Source organism: Sciurus vulgaris, assembly GCF_902686455.1.
Source record: "Sciurus vulgaris genome assembly, chromosome: 8".
NCBI lineage: Eukaryota > Metazoa > Chordata > Mammalia > Rodentia > Sciuridae > Sciurus > Sciurus vulgaris.
The window spans coordinates 117,883,174-117,902,543 of NC_136468.1; the positions used below are offsets into that span (position 1 = coordinate 117,883,174).

At 39.9% G+C, this 19,370-nt stretch overlaps 1 protein-coding gene across 1 annotated transcript in view; it reads left to right on the top strand.

Moving 5' to 3' along the window:
* Positions 1-19,370, top strand: part of SFI1 (SFI1 centrin binding protein) — a 105,610-nt gene that overhangs the window by 61,554 nt on the left and 24,686 nt on the right. Inside the window, 6 exon segments of the mRNA XM_079149698.1 lie at positions 7,693-7,849; positions 9,204-9,365; positions 10,410-10,480; positions 11,515-11,607; positions 14,067-14,164; positions 16,549-16,615. Of these exon segments, the coding sequence (XP_079005824.1) occupies positions 7,693-7,849; positions 9,204-9,365; positions 10,410-10,480; positions 11,515-11,607; positions 14,067-14,164; positions 16,549-16,615 (648 nt within the window).

A 19,370-nucleotide genomic window follows, 5' to 3' on the forward strand; every position in this document is an offset into this window, starting at 1 on the left:
TTAAGTCAATACTTAATTATTGAAGTTACTATTTAATAAAGCAGTTAAGAAAAAACACTGGTTCTCAAGTCAGACTGCCCAGGTGGTAGTTCTATATCTATCGCCTATTAGTTTTGTGCCTCTGAATGAGCTGCTTAACCTTCATGTATATCAGATTTCTTATTTGGAAGCAGGTATACCTTGCAAAATTATTGAAGATTTAGTAATGTGCTGAAGATACATGAACATGTTGAAGATAGATGTAATGGACTTAGGGATATGCCTGGAATATAGAAATTTTCAATTAATGCTTTTTATTATTCCAATTACTATATAATTATTAAGTCTCCTATATGATTCTTGAGTCACTATATATGGAAAAGGATCTTCTTTATTCTTTTTAAAAAATTGTCTTGATTATGCTTCTTATTTTTTTTTTTCACTGTAAACAAATGGGGTACAACTTGTTTCTCTGGTTGTACATGAAGTAGAGTCGCACCATTTTTGTAACCATATATGTATATAGGATAATGACGTTTGTCTCATTCTGTTATTTTTCCTTCCCCCATCCCCTCCCCTCTCCTCTTTTTCTTCTATACAATCCATCTTTCCTCCATTTTGCCTCCCTCCTACCCCCCATTATGTATCATCATCATTTGTCCTTTGGCTTTTTGGGATTGACTTCTTTCTTTTTTTTTTTTTTAGATTTTTTTAAAAATGATTTTTATTAAGTATTTAATTTTTTAAAGACTGCATTCTCATTCACTGTACACAAATGGGGTACATAATTTCATTTCTATGGTTGTACACAATGCAGATTCATACCATTCGTGTAAACATACATGTACATAGGGCAATGATGTCTGTCTCATTCCACCATTTTTCATACCCCCCTCCCTCTCATTTTCTTCTACATATTCTAAAGTTCCCCCATTATTCTCTCATTCCCCACCCCCAACCCCATTATATATCATCCACCATTTATCAGGGACAATATTCAGCTTTTGGTTTTTTGGGCTTGGCTTATTTCACTTAGCATGATATTCTCCAATTCCAACCATTTATTTGCAAATGCCATAATATTCTTCTTTACGGCTGAGTAATATTCCATTGTGTATACATACCACAGTTTCTTTATCCATTCATCTATTGAAGGGCATCTAGTTTTGGTTCCACAATCTGGCTATTGTGAATTGAGCAGCTATGAACATTGATGTGGCTACATCACTGTAGTATGCTCATTTTAAGTCCTTTGGGTATAGGCCAAGGAGTGGGATAGTTGGGTCAAATGGTGGTTCCATTTCAAGTTTTCTAAGGAATCTCCACACTGCTTTCCAGAGTGGCTGCACTAATTTGCAGTCCCACCAGCAATGTAAGAGTGTACCTTTCGCCCCACATCCTCGCCAACACCTGTTGTTGCTTGTATTCTTGATAATCGCCATTCTAATTGGGGTGAGGTGGAATCTTAGGGTAGTTTTGATTTGCATTTCTCTTATTAGTAGAGATGTTGAACATTTTTTCATATATCTGTTGATTGCTGGTAGATCTTCTTCTTTTAACTGTTAATTGATGCGATCATTCAGTGCCTGCGTTTGCTCTCTCATCTCATCGTTTGCTTCTCTGATCATTCTAGTTATGTACATTCTGAACTCCCTTTGTGACATTTCTTCTGCCGTGCTGTCATTGGATTTTATTGATGTAGCATCTAGGTTTGTTTGGGACATTTTCTTCCCTTGTTTTCTCATATTGCTCAGGTATCTTCCCCTCTAGTAGTGAAAATCTGAGATATTGTAGTTTTCCCCCTATTGACTTATAGTGTCCCTGTAGGTTTCCAATAACTCACCTCCTAGCCTTCAGTAGCCTGAAATCTTGGAGGAACTTGATAAGCAGTGATCCACAAAGGAAGCTGCCCCTCTAGGAGTGGTAGCCTCCAGGTGAGGTATATTCCATGCTAATGGGCAGAGGCACCTCCACTTGTTGACTGATGGTCAGCCAAAGGGGCACTAGACTGTGGGACTAGGACCCAGGCCCAGACCTGGGTCTCTGGTTCTACTGCCCTGGAGGGAAAGTCTTGCCCTGTGGGGAAGACTCAGCCGGTGGGGACGTCTTGCTGGGTAGCTCTGCTCCACGAAGTTCCCTGCTGTCCGGATCTACTGCCCCGGCTAGGGAGCCTCGCCTGGCGGGGAAGACTTACCCGGAGGGTCTAAACTGGTCCCGAGTCTCTCAGTACCTCCTCTTCTTGAATACTGAGTCCTGGAGCAACATGGAGTGCAGTCACCCTCTAGTCCGCCATCTTGCCATTTTCTGCTTCTTATTTATTTTAGGATCAATTTCTCAAGTTCACAACAAAGCTGGCTAGAACTTTTATTATAATTCATTGACTTTTGACAACAGGTTGGGGAAATTATCATGTTTTTAAAATTAAGTCATCTTATCCATGAATTTCATATATCTTGAAATTTACTGGTAAGCACAAGTGGAGAGTAAGAATGAAATCATAGCGTAACAGGAAGCCAAACCATATGGCCTTGCAGTCCACATCCCACAAAAGCTTTGGCTTTTATTCCAGAGGAGGTGAGGAGCTAATGACTGTGAGCAAAGGAATGATGTGATAGCCCCTAATTCTTAACAAGGGTTTGGGATAAGAAAGGGAAGAAGATTTATGAATATGCATGTGTCTGTGTTTGCCTATATTTCCAAGAAGAAATAATGGAAAAATAAACAATTTTCAAAAAATGGTTACTTACAAGCTGGGCATGGTGGTACTTGCCTATAATCCAGTGATTGGGAGGCCGAGGCAGAAGGATTGCAAGTTCAAAGCCAGCCTCAGCAACTTGGCAAGGCCCTAAGCAATTTATTGAGACCCTGTCTCAAAATAAAAAAATTAAAAGTGTCGGGGAAGCACTTCTGGATTCAATCCCCAGTACAAAAAAAAAAAAAAAAAAGGAAGAAGAAGATAACTGGGAATGAGTACCTCTGTAAATTAACTTTGTTACATAGTTTTAACTTTGGAACTATGTAAACATTTATATAATTGAAAAGCAAAAATAAAGAAAATTGAAGCAAAACATACCAAATTTGTAGCAGAAAATATTTACTTCATGGTACTTCAAAATAGTCTGCCTGTTCATTTGTACTGGAATGGATTCTTTTTTTTTTTTTTTTTTTTTTTTTTGCAGTGCTGGGGATTTGAACCCAGGGCTTTGTGCTTGTAAGGCAAGAACTCTACCAACTGAGCTATATCCCCAGCCCCTTTGGAATGGATTCTAAGGACACAAAAGACTGCTAAGCAATCGAAAAATGTGTTCAGTTGTCTTATTAGCAGGTTTGGGGAATTCTTCTGTTGAAACTATTGTAGCCACATTGTGAGATTAGGCAAATAACTATGACACTGTCATTAGGAGTCAGGATTTTTAGTGCAAAAGGAAAGATACAGGTATAAAATAAATTAAAAGCCCTATAATCTGTGACTGGAAATACAAATATCAGCTTGGACCCATGGTTTTATTTTACTTATTTTTTAAATTGCTTTTTAGTTGTTGATGGACCTTTAATTTATTTATTTCTATGGGGTGCTAAAAATCTTACCTAGTGCTTCAGACATGCCAGGCAAGCACTTTACCACTGAGCCACAACCCCAGCCCCCTGATTTTATTTAAAAAAAAATGTATTTGTAAATGTTTTTACTGAAAAAGACTTAGAAACAGTGGCAATAGTGTTGGGTCTCAGGCAGGAAATAGAAAAATTAAAGCTAGAATGTAGTATGCTAAAAAATGAGGAAATTAAGAAACGCTAGGGAGGTTGTGTCAGGAAGGACTCCGGAGCCAGTGAGAGCCAATTTGAAACCCATAGGTTTAAGATAGAAAAATTGGGACTGTTATGGGGCACAACTTAAGAACAGACTGATCACCACTGAGAAATCCAAATTTGAGAGTCTTTATTAAGCTGGCCGGTTGACTGTCCCACACAATGCCCCAAAAAATGGCTATTGGGAGAACAGCCCCGACCATAGGGTTGTAAGGGTTCTTTTACCAAAAATCATATCAATCATAAGCGTCTGTTGCTGTGATTCAAAATTACTAACATCATGAGATCATCAACGGAGGGGGAAGTGGGTCAAAATGACCCTTACAAACTAAAGAATGGTACTAACATCCACACAATCACCGTTCACATGGTACATTGTTTAGGAGGAACAGGAATCAAAACAGAGCAATTTTTCATTACATAAGAATTGTCATTTTGTATTGTTAAACATGTCACACTAAGTAACTGATGATGGGGACAGAGGAGGGGTGCTCCCATGGGAGAAGCTTATTTACTACGTAACATGGAGTCTCAGAGCAAAATGGAGTCTGTCTGGCCTATAACATTCTCATGGAACCAGATCTATCAGCCCACCACAGGGACATTAAAAAAAAAAATGCCTGGAATGGATTGAGAAATATCAAATATCTAAAAATTCACGCATTCAAAATGATTTTTTAGAAAACCCATTGATCATTATTTTGAGTCATTAGGGCATTAATTCAACTCTTTGAAAGTTAAGGCAACAAAATTAACTCATTGTATATAATCATCCCAGATGTGGAACAGCTTTGAAAAGTTAAATCATGTGGTGGCGCATACCTATAATCCCAGTGGCTCCAGAGGCTGAGGCAGAAGGATCTTGAGTCCAAAGCCAGCCATAGCAACTTAGGCTCTAAGCAGCTCAGTGAGACCCTGACTCTAAATAAGATAAAAAGGGCAGGGGCTGGGGAGACTGGGGTTGTAGCTCAGCAGTAGAGCATTTGCCTAGCATTTGTGAGGCACTGGGTTTGAACCTTAGCATCACATAAAAATAAATAAAGGTATTGTGTCCATTTACAACTTAAAAAAAAAAGTGGGGGCTAGGGAAATAGCTCAGTTGGTACAGTGCTTGCCTCACATGCACAAGGCCCTGGGTTCAATCCCTAGCACCACACACACACACAAAAGAGGGGGCTGGGAGTGTGGTTCAGTGGATAAGCACCCCTGGGTTCAATCCCTGGTAACCCTCCTGCCCCTGCACACACAAAAAATAAATAAATAAAATTGAGCAACAAATATACCACTTATTATAACTTTGAAATACTATTTGAATATTTATTATAGTCGCTGAATCAAAAACCTGGCATTTAAGCTTATATCCCACCTTTCTTGTACAATCTTTATTACCAAGAAACTAGATAGTTAATACTATATTGCCAGGTGCTGTGGTGCATACTTGTAATCCTAGCTACCCAGGAGACTAAGGCAGGTTTGAGGCCAGCCTGATCAACTTAATGAGGTCCTATCTCAAAAAGGAGCTGGGTGCAGTGTGGAGATGCACACCTGTGATTGCAGTGACACAGGAGGCTGAAGCAAGAGGATTGCAAGTTAAAGGCCAGTCTGGGCAACTTAGACTCTGGGGATGTAGCTGAGTGGTAGAGTACCCCTCAGTTCAATTCCTAGTACCAAAGAATAAATAAATATAAAAAACAATAAAGGGACTGGGAGTATATTTTAGTGGTAGAGTACTAGTCTAGAGTTTGCAAAGCCCTGTGTTCAACCCCCCAGTACTGCAGAAAGCAAACTGAAAACCTGTATATTGTTGCTACTTTTATGTTTGGTCCACAGTCCAATCAAATGTCATCCATTGCTTTTTTTTTTTTTTTTTTTTATTTGGTACTGGGGATTGAACCCAGGGCCTTGTGCTTGCAAGGCAAGCACTCTACCAACTGAGCTATATCCCCAGCCCCAAACCCATTGCTTTTGATTGTTACATCCTGAAGGGACTTTTCTTTTTCAGAATGGAAGAAATTATATCACATTCATTTGTTGATTTGTACAATTTAGTAAGTGAAAACTGAAACATGCAGAAGAAGGAGGTGGGGAATTGCCAGAATGACAAACTTAGGAAGATGGTTTCTAGCCATAGTAGGGAGTGACCTTTGACATTTTACCCAGAGCAGGAGAAAAGGTAGTGCCTATGGATAGCTGATGGGGGTAATACCTGGTGGGACTTGGAGAAAATTCTCTTATACATGACTTTATTTTCTTGGTGGGAGAGGAAGAAGGTTATTCACCTGAGAGAAATTGAAGAAGAGTTATTATAGGTTTAAGAAAAGAGGATATTAATTTGTCTAAGTCATCTTCAAACTAGGGCCTGTGTTATTGCCTACAAGTTCACATTTATGAATAATCTTAAGGGAATCTTCTTGTAGACAGTCAACTTGTATAGGTATGCTTCCTTGAAATAAATCTGCCAAACAAAGGGCCTTGATTGCAGGCTTCCTCCCACTTTGGAATAAAAAGCAGACCCTCACCCATTCCAAATCTTAGTTTATTTTATCACCCCTTGGATTGTCCTTGCTTCTTGTCTGCTCGTGGATTTTATTATTGTTTTCCTTTGTTTTTTTGTTGTTTTGTTTGTTATTTGAGATGGAGTGTTGTTATATTGTCCACGCTGGTCTGAGCTCCTGGGTTCATGCAATCTTTTTTGCACATGCCACCATGTCTGACTTTTTTTTTTTTTTTTAAATCCACAAGCAGTAACTTTTAAAGAGAGCAAGTTGTATTTAAGAAATGGGAAGGATAGAGACGACTTCTTTGAAGAGAAGGAGCTCCAGACCTGGTGTCTGTGGGAGGGGGTGCAGCTTGATTTCTTATAGACCCTTGAATCTCCCTCTTTAATTATTGTCTTCTCTTTCTTCCCTGTTTACGTGACTGGGAGCAGCAGCATGGAGGTTAATTGTTAGCAACCCAGAGTGTGGAGGAGCATGATTGCAGAGGTTGATCAATCTTAGAGGTTGACTGATAGCAACCCATTGTTTTCTCTTTGATAACTAGCTGTCACTCTCTTAACCCCCATCATTCATTACTTACACTGACTGCTTTACCTTTGCCCCTGCCTCAGTTTCTTGAGGAATGTGACCTATCCTGCCCGCTTAGGCTAGGCAGGACTGCAGGTAAATTCCATTTTGGCAAAGAAAGCATATGGAGGTCAGCACAGTGGGCCCATTTTATAGAATTATCCTCTTAACTTTGTGTTCATACCATTCTCATTTATCTCTCCCCTAACACTTTCAGCCAGGTGTGATGGTTCATGCATATAATGCTAGCAACTTGGGAGACTGACACAGGAGGATCACAAGTTCAGCCAGCCTTAGCAACTTAGCAGGGTCCTAAGCACTTAGCGAGACCCTGTCTCAAAATAAAAAATATATAAAGGACTGGGGATGTTGTTCAATGGTGAAGCATACCTGGTTCAATCCTTGCTATCAAAAAAATAAATAATAAAAATAAATAAGTAAATAAAGACCTTTCAACCCAAATTCTCATAACTTAGGATCCTGCTAAGGGATTGTCACTTCCTTGTTTCTAATTTTAGCCTTTCCAATGTGTTTCTGTGTAGTTTGTGTCTCCCTCTCCCCATCTATACTTCCCTCTTCATCCCATATTCCCTCTCTCTTTCAGTTTTGGGGATTGAACCCATGGCATTGCACTTGCTAGGCAAATGCTCTACCACTAAGCTGCATCCCCAGCCATTATAATATTTTTATTGAGACAGGATTTTGCTAAGTTGCCCAGGCTGGCCTAAAACTTGTGATCGATCTTCCTGCCTCATCTTCCCAAATTGTTGAGATCACAGATATGCATCACCTTGCCCAGATCAGTATCTCCTTTGATTGTATTGTTTTCTCTGATTTTCAGGCTTGGTCAAGGTGGCGGGAGCAGCTTCTTCATTGCCACAGGGAGAGACAGAAGGTGATCTCTGCAGTACGACATCATCAGTGCTGGCAAAAGCAGACATCACTGAAGGTCTGGCTTGAATACCTGCATATGCGCAGAGTAAAGAGACAGCAGAATAGTAAGTAGGAAGCCCCAGGCTCTCAACAGAGGGTCTGGTCACAAGTCCTACTCTACTGCCTGCTACCGTTGATTTTTATGAAGAAGAAATATATCCATGTTTTACAAATTTTGGTGAAAGAAGATCAGGGACAAAAATAACATTATTCTGAATTCACATTTATTTCCTTTTGACTTTTACTTCTGTGCATATATTTTATTCAAATGTTTTAATTATTGTGATTAACATATGTACTTTATTTCAAATAGTGTTATGAATATTGTGATTAATATGATGGTACCTCCAATTTTGTTCTGTGCTTTTTTTGACATGATCCCATGTCTTTTTTCATTATAAATGTTATTTTTAAATGATTTTTCACATTTTATAGAATGATTTACCTTAATTTACTTGGTCATTCTCCTGTTGATAGATTCTTGAATTATTTGTTCTCAGTTGTGCAAATGTGTGTGATTTATGAGGTTGAGTTTTTTGGATACTATTTTATGGTTTAGTTTCAGAAGTAACACATAGGAATGTGGTCACTGGTACACTTTTTGTACTTGTTCATTGAGTTTACACAGAAGTAAGTAAAGCACTATGCTGGACACTGGGTAGGCTTTCTGCTTTTACCCAAGGCTCCCTGCAGAAATGTAGTCTGCCAGCACTGTCTCTGGGAAGGTTTTAATGTGTCTTTTTGAAGATAATGATAGATGAGCACTGGAATAATCCAGTGCTGGAAGGTGAAGTGTGTTTAGCATGATGAGATGTAGACTAATACTTGCCTCCAACTATGGCACTTGAATTCCAGGAGAGACTGCTTTCCAATTCCTGGGCTTCAACTCATTAAGCCATCAGCTGATTAGTATAAAAGGAGTTGCAGCTGGTGACCAGGATAAACCTGGCTGAAAACTCAAGAAAACTTTTCCCAGCATGATGACCAGAGTTGTATGTCATTGACTAGTCCCTGATTCCTATCCTGGAGGAATCTCTGTAAGCATCAGTCACCATTCCTGCATATAAGTAGCTAATGAGAAGCTTCAGCCCTTGAGTAGATTTTATTGCATCCTCTTCGCTAAAATCAGAAACCTCTTTCTTTCCTTGGAGAGAGCAGAGGTAGCTCAGGGATTCCTAGTATTTAAATAGCTTTTTTATTTTTGATGCTGGGGATCAAATCAGGACCTTGTATATGCTAAGCACGTGCTGTGCCACTGAACTACACTTTCAACCTAAAAGAACTTCAAGGATTCTTTGTACGAGCAGCCTTAAATAAATCTTTGCTTTCTGCTGGGAGCAGGTTTCAGTTCATCTTACAAATACTTCTAGTTCATATCCTGCCTGAGAGGAGCAGCACCTGTGTTATTTCTGTTTGCAGAAATGGCAGAGCAATTCTACCATATCACTGTGCTCCAGATATACTTCTGTGACTGGCAGTGGGCCTGGCAGCAAAGGCAGAATTTGTATGCCCACCAGGCCCTGGTGGAGGAACTGGCCAGGAGGATGGCCCTACGGAGGGCTTTCATACATTGGAAACACTGTATCCTTTTCAGCCACCCAGGCTCAGCATCATGTTGTACATATAAGGAGAAAGTATCTACCAAACAATTTAAGCCAGTCTTATTTCTGTTGACTTCTTTTAAAACTTTTTAAAACTGGGACTGTACATACATCTGATTACTTACATATTTACAGTTTAAGGAAGAAGGATAAAATGAATACCTATGTATTCATCACCTGACTTAAAAATAGAATATTGTTAGCAACACTGTTTACTCCTCCCTTTTCATAGCCCCTAGCCCCCAAGGTAATCCTATTATCCTTTCTTTCTTTTTCTGAGAAAAGGGAATTTCAGTTGGAAGGAATGGCATTTACATGGCTTACAGGTGAAGAAGAGTATTCAGGAGTCTGTAGTGAGTTGTGGGTGGGACTGTGTTGAGGGACCAGCCTTGTAGACCTCTCAGTGCTCAGGAAATTGCCTTTATCCCAGTGGCCATGGCAAAGCAAGCTTATGGAGGTTTTTATGATGACAAATGATACTGTTAGGTTAGGCTTTAGAAAGGACAGTTCTGGATTGGAGGAGAAATGCTAGCTAGCCCAGGGAAATCAGTGTCATGCTTAACCATTTATATGAAGGACAAGTCACATGAACTACTGGGACGGAAGAACAGCAGGGAATGGAGAGGAGAAACAGGAGGAGAACAGATGGGCTTGGCAGCTGAGTAGATTGAAGAAGTGGGAGGAGAAAAGCTTTGAAAATAGCTCCAAGGTTTTTAGCTCAAACATCTGACTGGATCTTGATACCAAAACAATACAGAGAAGCAGCAAGTTCTGTCTATGATATGGTGAATTCGAAATGTTTACAGAAATCAGTGGCAATTTACCTCAGGTACTTTTTGCCTCTTATCAAGTGGGCATCCACAGAGGAAGGTAGCAAGATGAGCTGTTTGATAAGGAACTCACATGATTCCCCTTGCCCACGTTTCCTTGGGTCATCAGAAGACAGGTGGATCTCATCCTACCTGTCAAGCCTATTACCAGGGTAGGAACCTTGTTGAGACTAGAGGCCTTAACTTCTTGGCAGATGTGCTGCTATGTGCAGAAGAAGCTGCTCAGTTAGATGCAGCAGAAGAGTACCACCAACGCAGCCTGCTGGTAAGAGCACCACAGCCTGGTAAGGCTCTGCTCTGAAGTCTCCACCCAGGGACCCTAACTCACCTTGGCTCACTGAGAGCAGCCAGTTCCCCATTAGCTTAGCTTCAGTCATGAAACCCTTTTTTCATTGTGGGTGTCCCTGTTTGCATTTTGGATCAAGAAGGTAATGGTCAGAAGAATTTGGTGATCTAGTCCTAGGGATTTTTATGACGGCATCCTCCTTTAGTGGCAGAAACCTAACCTGTAGCACAGATCAAAGTTGCAATGCTGAGCTTGAAGCAAGGTCTGGATAGTGAATTTCTGTGCTACCAGTTGCTCTCTCCCTTACCACATGAAGTGGTTTTCAAAGACTTTAAGGAGCCTCTCAGTTTCCATAGAATAGTTATGAAAACCCCTAACTTGGGCTGGTGATTTAGCTTTAGTTGGTAAAGTGCTTGCCTCGCAAGCACAAGGCCCTGGGTTCAATTCCCAGTACCTCAAACAAACAAACAAAAACCTAACTTCTCTGTTCTGTGACAGAAAACTGAAGCCCAAGGTATAGGGCAATGATGTGAGTAAGACCTGGATATCCTACCCTTACCCCAAGCCCCTTTTCTCTCCAAGGATTCCTTCTATCCCTCTCTAGAAAAATTGCATTTGTGATTGTATAAGTGTAAGCACTGACCCTTATGTGGCATAAAAACAAATAAACAAAGAACTACCATAGGCAAAAAAATCTTTTTCCATTGAGAGAGAAAAGCTGATGTTTGACCTTTGTCTCTGGAATTCTTATGTGAGGATCCTCCTGCTCAGATATGAGACTGTAAGGAGTGGTTCAACCAATATTGTTGAGTTCCTGCAATGCAGACTGGCCTGTATTAGGCTCTCTGTTGAATCTCAAAGCAAGGACATTCAGAGAAATGGAGCAGCCCTGAGCAGTGTTTGCAAAGCTTTTTGCCCCTGATTCTGGGCACTGGCTTCCTTTGTCTATGCTTATTTCTAAGACTTTACTGACTCTTTGTAAAAATCACTTGTGTCCTTTCTTTTTTGCATAGTATTTTTGCTTTAGAGCCTTAAAAGACAACGTGACCCATGCCCATCTCCAGCGAATAAGAAGGAATCTTGCTTACCGACAGCATGATATCATGGTGAGGGTTATCTTCTATATCAAGGGGACCCCCCCTCCCCCCGCCGACAGTTATATTCTCTCTCTCTCTCTTTTGGGGGCGGGATACCAGGGATTAAACTCAGGGGCACTCTACCACTGAGCCACATCCCCAGCTCTATTTTGTATTTTATTTAGAGTTGCTTAGTGCCTTGCTTTTGCTGAGGCTGGCTTTGAACTCTCTATTCTCCTGCCTTAGCCTCCCCAGCTGCTGGGATTACAAGTATGTCCCACTGTGCCCGACTCGCTCTTTTTTTTTTTTTTTAAACATTTGTACCCAGAGATTTGCCCAGATTTTTGACTTCAAAAAAGTCTTTTTTTTTTTTTTCCTTCCCCAGTCCTGGGATTAAGCCCAGGGCCTTGTGCATGCTAGGCAAGTGCTTTATCACTGAGCTACATCCCCAGCCCTTAGACTTCAAATCTTAATACCTGTCTTTTGTATTTTATACCTACTAATAGAGAAGCTCTTGGTTTTGCCATATTTAATCCCATTTTTAAAAAATCTATTTGCTGAGAAAATAATAGTTGGCTTAGAGGTCTGTGGATTTTAACCTTGATGTAGGTCCTGTGGTGATACAAATATGCCTGAAGTCTTAACATGATAGGAACGTGTGCTTGTGTTTACATTATGAGTCTGTTTTCTTCAGTGACTTCTTTACCTGAGGGTAGCAGGCATCTCTCTTTGTAGATTTTGTTTATGGGTTTAGGAAGATGGGTGTTTTTGTTGTTCAAACATAGAGTAATAGAATGTTATAAAAAAAATTTTATCCACTATCTAGATTCAATATTTGTTAATATTTGTTCTATTTGCTTCAGTTTTTTTTCTCAGATCATAGTAAGTTGTTAGCATCTTGACACTTTGCATCTAAATATTTCAGCATGTATCACCCAAAAATAAGGACATTTCCTTATATAACTGCAATATTATCATCCCTAATAAAATGAGCAGTATTTCCTAGCACTATTCAATATCTAGTCCATATTCAAATTCCCATAATTGAACCAAAAATGACTTTTTAGCTTTTTTTTTTTCCCCTTTAAAACTAGGATCTAGGATCACTCACTACATTTGGTTATTTTATTTCTTATTGCTCTTATAGTTATCTGTTCCTCCAACCACAATTCTGTTTGTAATGTTTATTTACTTATTTTTTTATTTTGTAATTGTGGTAAAATACACGACATAAATTGTATTGTCTTAACTATAGTGAAGTGTACGGTTCAGTGGCATTAGTGGATATACCATTCACTTTTTTTTTTTTTTTTTTTTTTTTTTTTTTGGGTGCTGGGGATCAAACCCAGGGCCTTGCGCTTACAAGGCAAGCACTCTACCGACAGAGCTATCTCCCCAGCCCCCCATTCACTCTTTGTCACCATCATCACCATCCATTTCTAGAACTTTTTTCATAATGTAAAACTAAACTGTAGTTAACTGAAGTTAACTATTAACTCCTCATTGCCATCTCTCTAGCCCCTGACAACCACCATTCTACTTTCTGTCTCTTAAGAATTTGACTACCCTAGAGATCTCATAAATAGAATAATATAGTATTTATTTTGTGTGTGTGTGTGTATGAGAGAGAGAGAGACTGGCTTATTTCACATAGCATAATGTATTCTTTTTCTTAAAAATGACTGGCTTTTTTTTTTTTCTTTTTGTCAGTGCTGGGGATTGAACCCGGGGTCTTGGGCATGGTAGGCAAGCACTCTACCAACTGAGCTATATCCCCAGCCATGACTGGCTTTTTAAAAGGATTGTCCAGTTATTTTGTACAGAATTACTTATTTTCAATTTAGCTGATTATTTCACTTGGTTTTGGTACCTGGGATTAAACCCAGGGGTTCTTAACTACTGAGTCACATCCCTAGCCCTTTTAATTTTTTAATTTAAGACAGAACCTCACCAAATTGCTGAGGCTGGCCTTGAACTTGTGATCCTCCTGCCTCGGCCTTCTGAGTTGCTGGGATTACAGGCACGCACCCCTGGGCCTGGTTTTTGATTGCTTCCTTTTGAAGTCATTTTATTCTAACAACTTTCTATAAACTAGAAGTTAGGTCCAAGGACTTGATTAATTGAAATTAAGGTATTTTTGCAAAATTACTTATAGGTGGCAATATGTGATAAGATTAGTTTTAATTTCTAAAGCAACTTTTAAGTGGTTTCACTTTCCATGAGGCCATGATTAGGAATAACTTCTTTATCCGAATTTCCACAGACTGAAAGAACCATCTCTTTGTCTTTTATATTGACTGAAGATAGCTCCATAGCTCAACCATAATTATTTTGAAAGCCTGTGAGTGTTTGCTGTTCCACATTTAGGTAGTACCTGTTTTGGGAGAACTCAGGGTTTATCAGAGTAAGGACTCACTCACTGATAGATTAAGAGTGATGATTTTACTTTTCGCTGTAGTAAACTTCTATTTTTCCCTGTGTTACCTTAGCTGTTGCGCAGGTTCTGGAACCTCTGGCAGTCTCAGATTGAGCAAAAGGAGGAAAGAGAGCATCATTCCTTACTGAATGCAGCCTGGGGTCACTACAGGTAAGACTCTGGTTTCAGCCTTAATAACCCCTTGCAGACATCTAGTGATTCTTATAGTTTTCCAGGAATGATCATTCACCCTATCATGAGTCAGTGCTATAGATTCAGAAAGTCCTTTTAAGGCAAAAGCCATATTGTAAACCAGTGGTTCCTGAATTTTCATTTTGCTTTTAGCTGATCAAATGAGAAGTAGAATGAAGATATTTATACTGGGCCTTGGCCCTCATAATTTGAGATATGTGCCTGTTTGCTCACTGCCTTAGTCTTTGAGGTGTCACAATAGTCACATCTTAGAATTTATGTACTGCTGGTGTTAAGGGGGTCAGGCTAGGTAGCTATTTGTGGCTCAGTCTTGAAGGTACAGGGAGTCCTCAGTATTCTAGAGCTAGTCATTCAGTTAAATAAATAAAACAGAATAAGTAAAAAGTACTACATGTCTGTGAGGAAAACTCAGAATATGTGGAAGGATGGGTAGAAATATAAAATTAAAGTTGCTAGGCGCATTGGCTCACACTGTAATCCCAGTGGCTCAGGAATCTGAGGCAGGAGGATCATGAGTTCAAAGCCAGCCTCAGCAGCTTAGCAACAGAGCGAGACCCTGTCTCTAAATAAAATATTTTTTTTTTTTTTTTTAAAAAAGGACTAGGGATGTGGCTTAGTGATCAAATGCCCCTGGGTTCAATCTCTGATACAAAAAAAGTTTCCTGGTCCCCTTGCTGTAACAGTTTAATTCTTCAGAGGTAGCACAATTAACTTACTTACTGCCAGATATATTCACTATGTTCTTCTTTTTTTTTTTTTTTTTTAAGTTGTGGATGGATACAATACCTTTATTTTATTTATCCATTTTTATGTAGTGCTGAGGATCGAACCCAGTGCCTCACACATGCCAGGCAAGTGCTCTACCACTGAGCCACAACCCCAGCCCCTTCACTATGTTCAATACCCTTTTCTTCCCTTCCTCCCTGTCCCTTTCTTACTGTATAATGGTCTTAATTTGCATAGTTACAGATCCAGTTCTGGAGCATTTTAAATTACTTATTTATTCTTGGTACTGGGGATCAAACTCATGTCCTTGTAGATGCTGAGCAGGTGCTATACCACTAAATTACATCCCCAGATGTTTTAGTCAACTTTTTCACTGCCGTGACTAAAGGATCTAACCAGAACAACTGTAGAGGAGGAAAAGTTTAAAAAGTTTATTTGAGGGTTTCATGGTTTCAGAGGTCTTAGTCCATAGAAGACCATCTCCAGTCCATGGGGCTCAAGATGAGGCTGAACATCATGGCAGGAGAGAGTAGGAAGCAGCTCACATCAAGCATAGAGAGATTGTACTCTAGATACAAAATATGTACCCCATAACTATGCCCCTAGTGAACCACTTCCTCCAGCCACACCCAACCTGCCTCTTTACCACTCTTTAATCTTTAATTTTTAATTAATCAGAGATCAATTCATTGATTAGGTTAAGACTCATACAGCCCAATCATTTCTCCTCCAAACCTTCTTGCATTTTCTCACATGTGAGCTTTTGGGGGTTACCACATCTAAATTATGACACCAGGCTTGGAGGTTTTTTTTTTTTTTTTGGTAGTGGGTACTGAATCCTGGGGTACTGTACCACTGAGCTACATCCCCAGCCTGAACTCATTTTTTATTTTGAAATGGGATCTATCCAAGTTGCCCAGGTTGGCCTTAAACTTGTGATCCTCTTGCCTCCCAAGTCACTGGGATTATAGGCACGTGCCACTTCACCTGACTCCTTGTAGCATTTTTTTAGTCGTCCTTGAGAATCCTAGTATTTGACTGATTAATTCAGAGTTGTCAAGGTCTATTATTCTGTACCCTAGTTTACAAAACCAGGAATGGTTCTTACTTGCAATATCACTGTATGAAAGGGAGTATGTCACAAACTCAGGACATCCCAAATAAGCCCTAGAGTTTGGCCATAAGGCCAAAAAGTTCAGGATGTCTAGGGAATTTCATGCATGTTTCTTAAGTTCCAGAGATATTGTGCCTGATCATCTAATTAGATTTATAAGAAAGCTGTCAGGGGCTGGGGTTGTGGCTTAGGGTTAGCGTGCTTGCCTAACTCTCATGAGGCCCTGGGTTAGATCCCTAACATCTCACAAAACAGACCAACAAAAAACAATAAGAATATTGGCTAAATTTTTAAGCAAGAGTCCAAATCGGAGTTGACAGGTTGAATCAGATTCTTATTTCCCTCTCTTCTAGAATGAAACTAGTAAATCTGGGGGTGCATTTACTTCTCAAGAACTAACTATACCCAGATTTACCTGCCTTAAAAATAAAACAGAAATTTAAAAACCTGAAACCCAAAGGCATGGATTGATAGTACCTTGGTGTTCTGTGTTTTATTTCAGGGTAACATTGCTGCACAAGTATATCAAATTGTGGTTACAGTATATGCAGAAGAGAAGATACAAGCAGGTATGGAGTACTTTAATAGCAGATAGCTCTACTCCCTTACATTCTTGAATCCCTTGGCTTTGGAAAGATTCTTGGAAAAAACCTATACTAAGAGATCTTGTGTGATTTGGAGGCAAAAGTACTGTAAAAAGCTCAAATGTATTTCCTTCAGATTCCACCATTGTTGTTAGAGTCTACATAACTCTCATCCTTCATTTGCTAAGAAAATGCAGATGTTCTTAAAATTCAATGAGCTCTTGTGAGCCATTCACATCTTACCAATTCCATTCCTAGTACCAAAAAACAAACTTTTTTTTTGCAGTACTGGGTACTGGAGATTGAATCCCGGGACATTTACCACTGAGCTATATCCTCAGACCTTTTTATTTTTTATTTTGAGACAGGATCTTGCTAAATTGCTGAGGCTGACTTCAAACTTGAGATCTCTTGCCTCACCTCCTGAGTCACTGGGATTACAGGCATGCACCACCATGCCTGACAAGAAATACTTTTTGTACAACTACTGTGCCTCAGATGCTGCTCAACACTGAGAATTTGTGATACAAAGTAGGCAGGATTCTTGTTCTTGCGGGCTTATAAATTAGCACCAATGTGGCAAGTAAGTGTGATCTCAAAGCTGGGTCTAATGATTAGGAGTGGCTGGAATGCTGAATCTCATGAGAAGGATTTCGAGTTTACATTGAGACTCTGGAGATGTTTGTTCAGTAAGTTTTATTTACATGAAAAGGGCACATGCCTGTACCCCACCAATTTTAGAGGCTGAGGTGGGAGGATTGCAAATTCAAGGTTAGCTTCAGCAACTTATCGAGGTCCTAAAAACATAGTGAGACCCTGTCTCAAAAGTGAAAAAATCCATTTCTCCTGAGTTGGCCATATCAGCCGTTTGGCTCTAGGCTTCCCTCTCCTTCTTAAGAGCCCCAGGTTGCTCTGCTGTGCAGAGGCTGAAGATTCATAGGGAGAAGGACTGGCTCCTGAACACCTAGAAATGGAACTGTTGACATTCAGAGATGTGGCCATTGATTTTACTGAAGAGGAGTGGAAATGTCTTCAGCCAGCCCAACAAAACTTATATAGAAATGTGATGTTAGAGAAGTACAGAAACTTGGCCTTCCTGGGTGTTTCGGGAGAAATATTGGCCACCAAAGTTTCATTATCATACATAAGGAATGTGAGGAATGAGGCTCTTCATCCCTCATCAGCAGGAAGAAGCTACAGAAGAAGGACCATTGTCCCACCCCTGGTATCTATAAAAACAAAAAGGGAATAATATTGGCATCAGATCTGTAATTTCACTGCCACCATTATTCTGCCCCTCCATACCATTTTACAACCTAGATTGTTAACCCTCAAACTTTCTCATCAGTCATTGGTCAGATTATTAGCCCATGAAATTCCACTACCTAAGAATAGCTCCCCTGCCATTCCCTCTCTCTCACCCTTTGTAGTCAGGCACTCTGCCTGTCCACTTAATAAAATCTTTTGGGTGACTTCCCAAAAAAAAAAAAAAAAAAAAAAAAAAAAAAAAAAAAAAAAAAAGTGCAAAAATATAAAGGTCTGTGACTCAGTGGTTAAGTAAGTGCCCCTGGGTTCAGTCCCTAGTTACCCCCACTGCAAAAAGGCCCCTTTTGGCTAACCTTGGCGGGAAGGACAAGGAATTAGAGGAAGACAAAACAAACTCCTCCCAGTTATTTTGTATTGGCCTCCCCATCCCCATCTCCATCTGCTGCTAGTCTCGCATGTGAATCTGAAGTTTTTGGCTGGCTCCCCATAGTTCTGAGATAGAATACAGTTTTTCAGCAAGCCGTACAAGCTTTTCTGGGAGCTGGCCCCTCTCTATTTCTATCTCTCCTCCACACTACCAGTCTTCCTTCACAGCTGCACTCTGGCCAGTTGAGTTGCCAGTTGTTCCTGAATGATTGGTGCACATGCTTGCCTCTCACTATACCTGCAGTTCTGTGTGCCTCGCTGTCCTTCCAGCTGAGGTGTTTTCTCCTCTCTCAACCCGCCTTTCCAACTTGTGTAGTTTATCATTGCATAGTTGTCTGCTCACCCCTCTCTCCTGCCAGCCTGTTAGCTTCTTGGGGGTTTAGTCTGTCTCTCATCAGCCCAGCAGTGCTTGGCATAGAATATGTGCTAATGTGTGGATAAATGAATGCACAATAAATGCATAAAGTGCTGTTGATCATGTAAGAGTTATTCCCAACTATCCTCTTTTTTCTGAGAGTTTGGATGGTACTAATCCAGGACATGGCTTGTTTTATTTTGTGTTACCCTTGCCTTCCACACTTAGAAAATGCTTAGAGCCACTGCATTCTTTGACATCCCTTTGAATTATGTGACTATGCCAATTATTCTCTTAAGTTCATTTAATGCATGCTCAACAGAATGTCTCTAGTTCTTTTAGAAAATGACTGGTGAGTGCCAGAATGGAAACCTTGTGTTCATTCCAGGTAGAAATCAAAGGGTCTCTTTTATTTTCTTTCCAGAATAGGGGCTCTCCTTGACCTGGGGCCAAGCACAAGTGGAAAGTCAAGGGTCAGCATTTCTTCTCTCTCTCACTGCTCTAATTTGACCTGCTTTTGAAGACAGAACAGGTCTAAAAAGTAGTAAGAGCATTGTTTAATCATAGCCTTTAAAAACCTTTAGCTAATAATCTTGATTGTCACCTCTTGGTATAAATGTCCCAAGAGCACATTAGTTCTATTTTAAGAAAAGATAAAAATATTGTGGGCTTCTTCTTCTTCTTTTTTTTTTT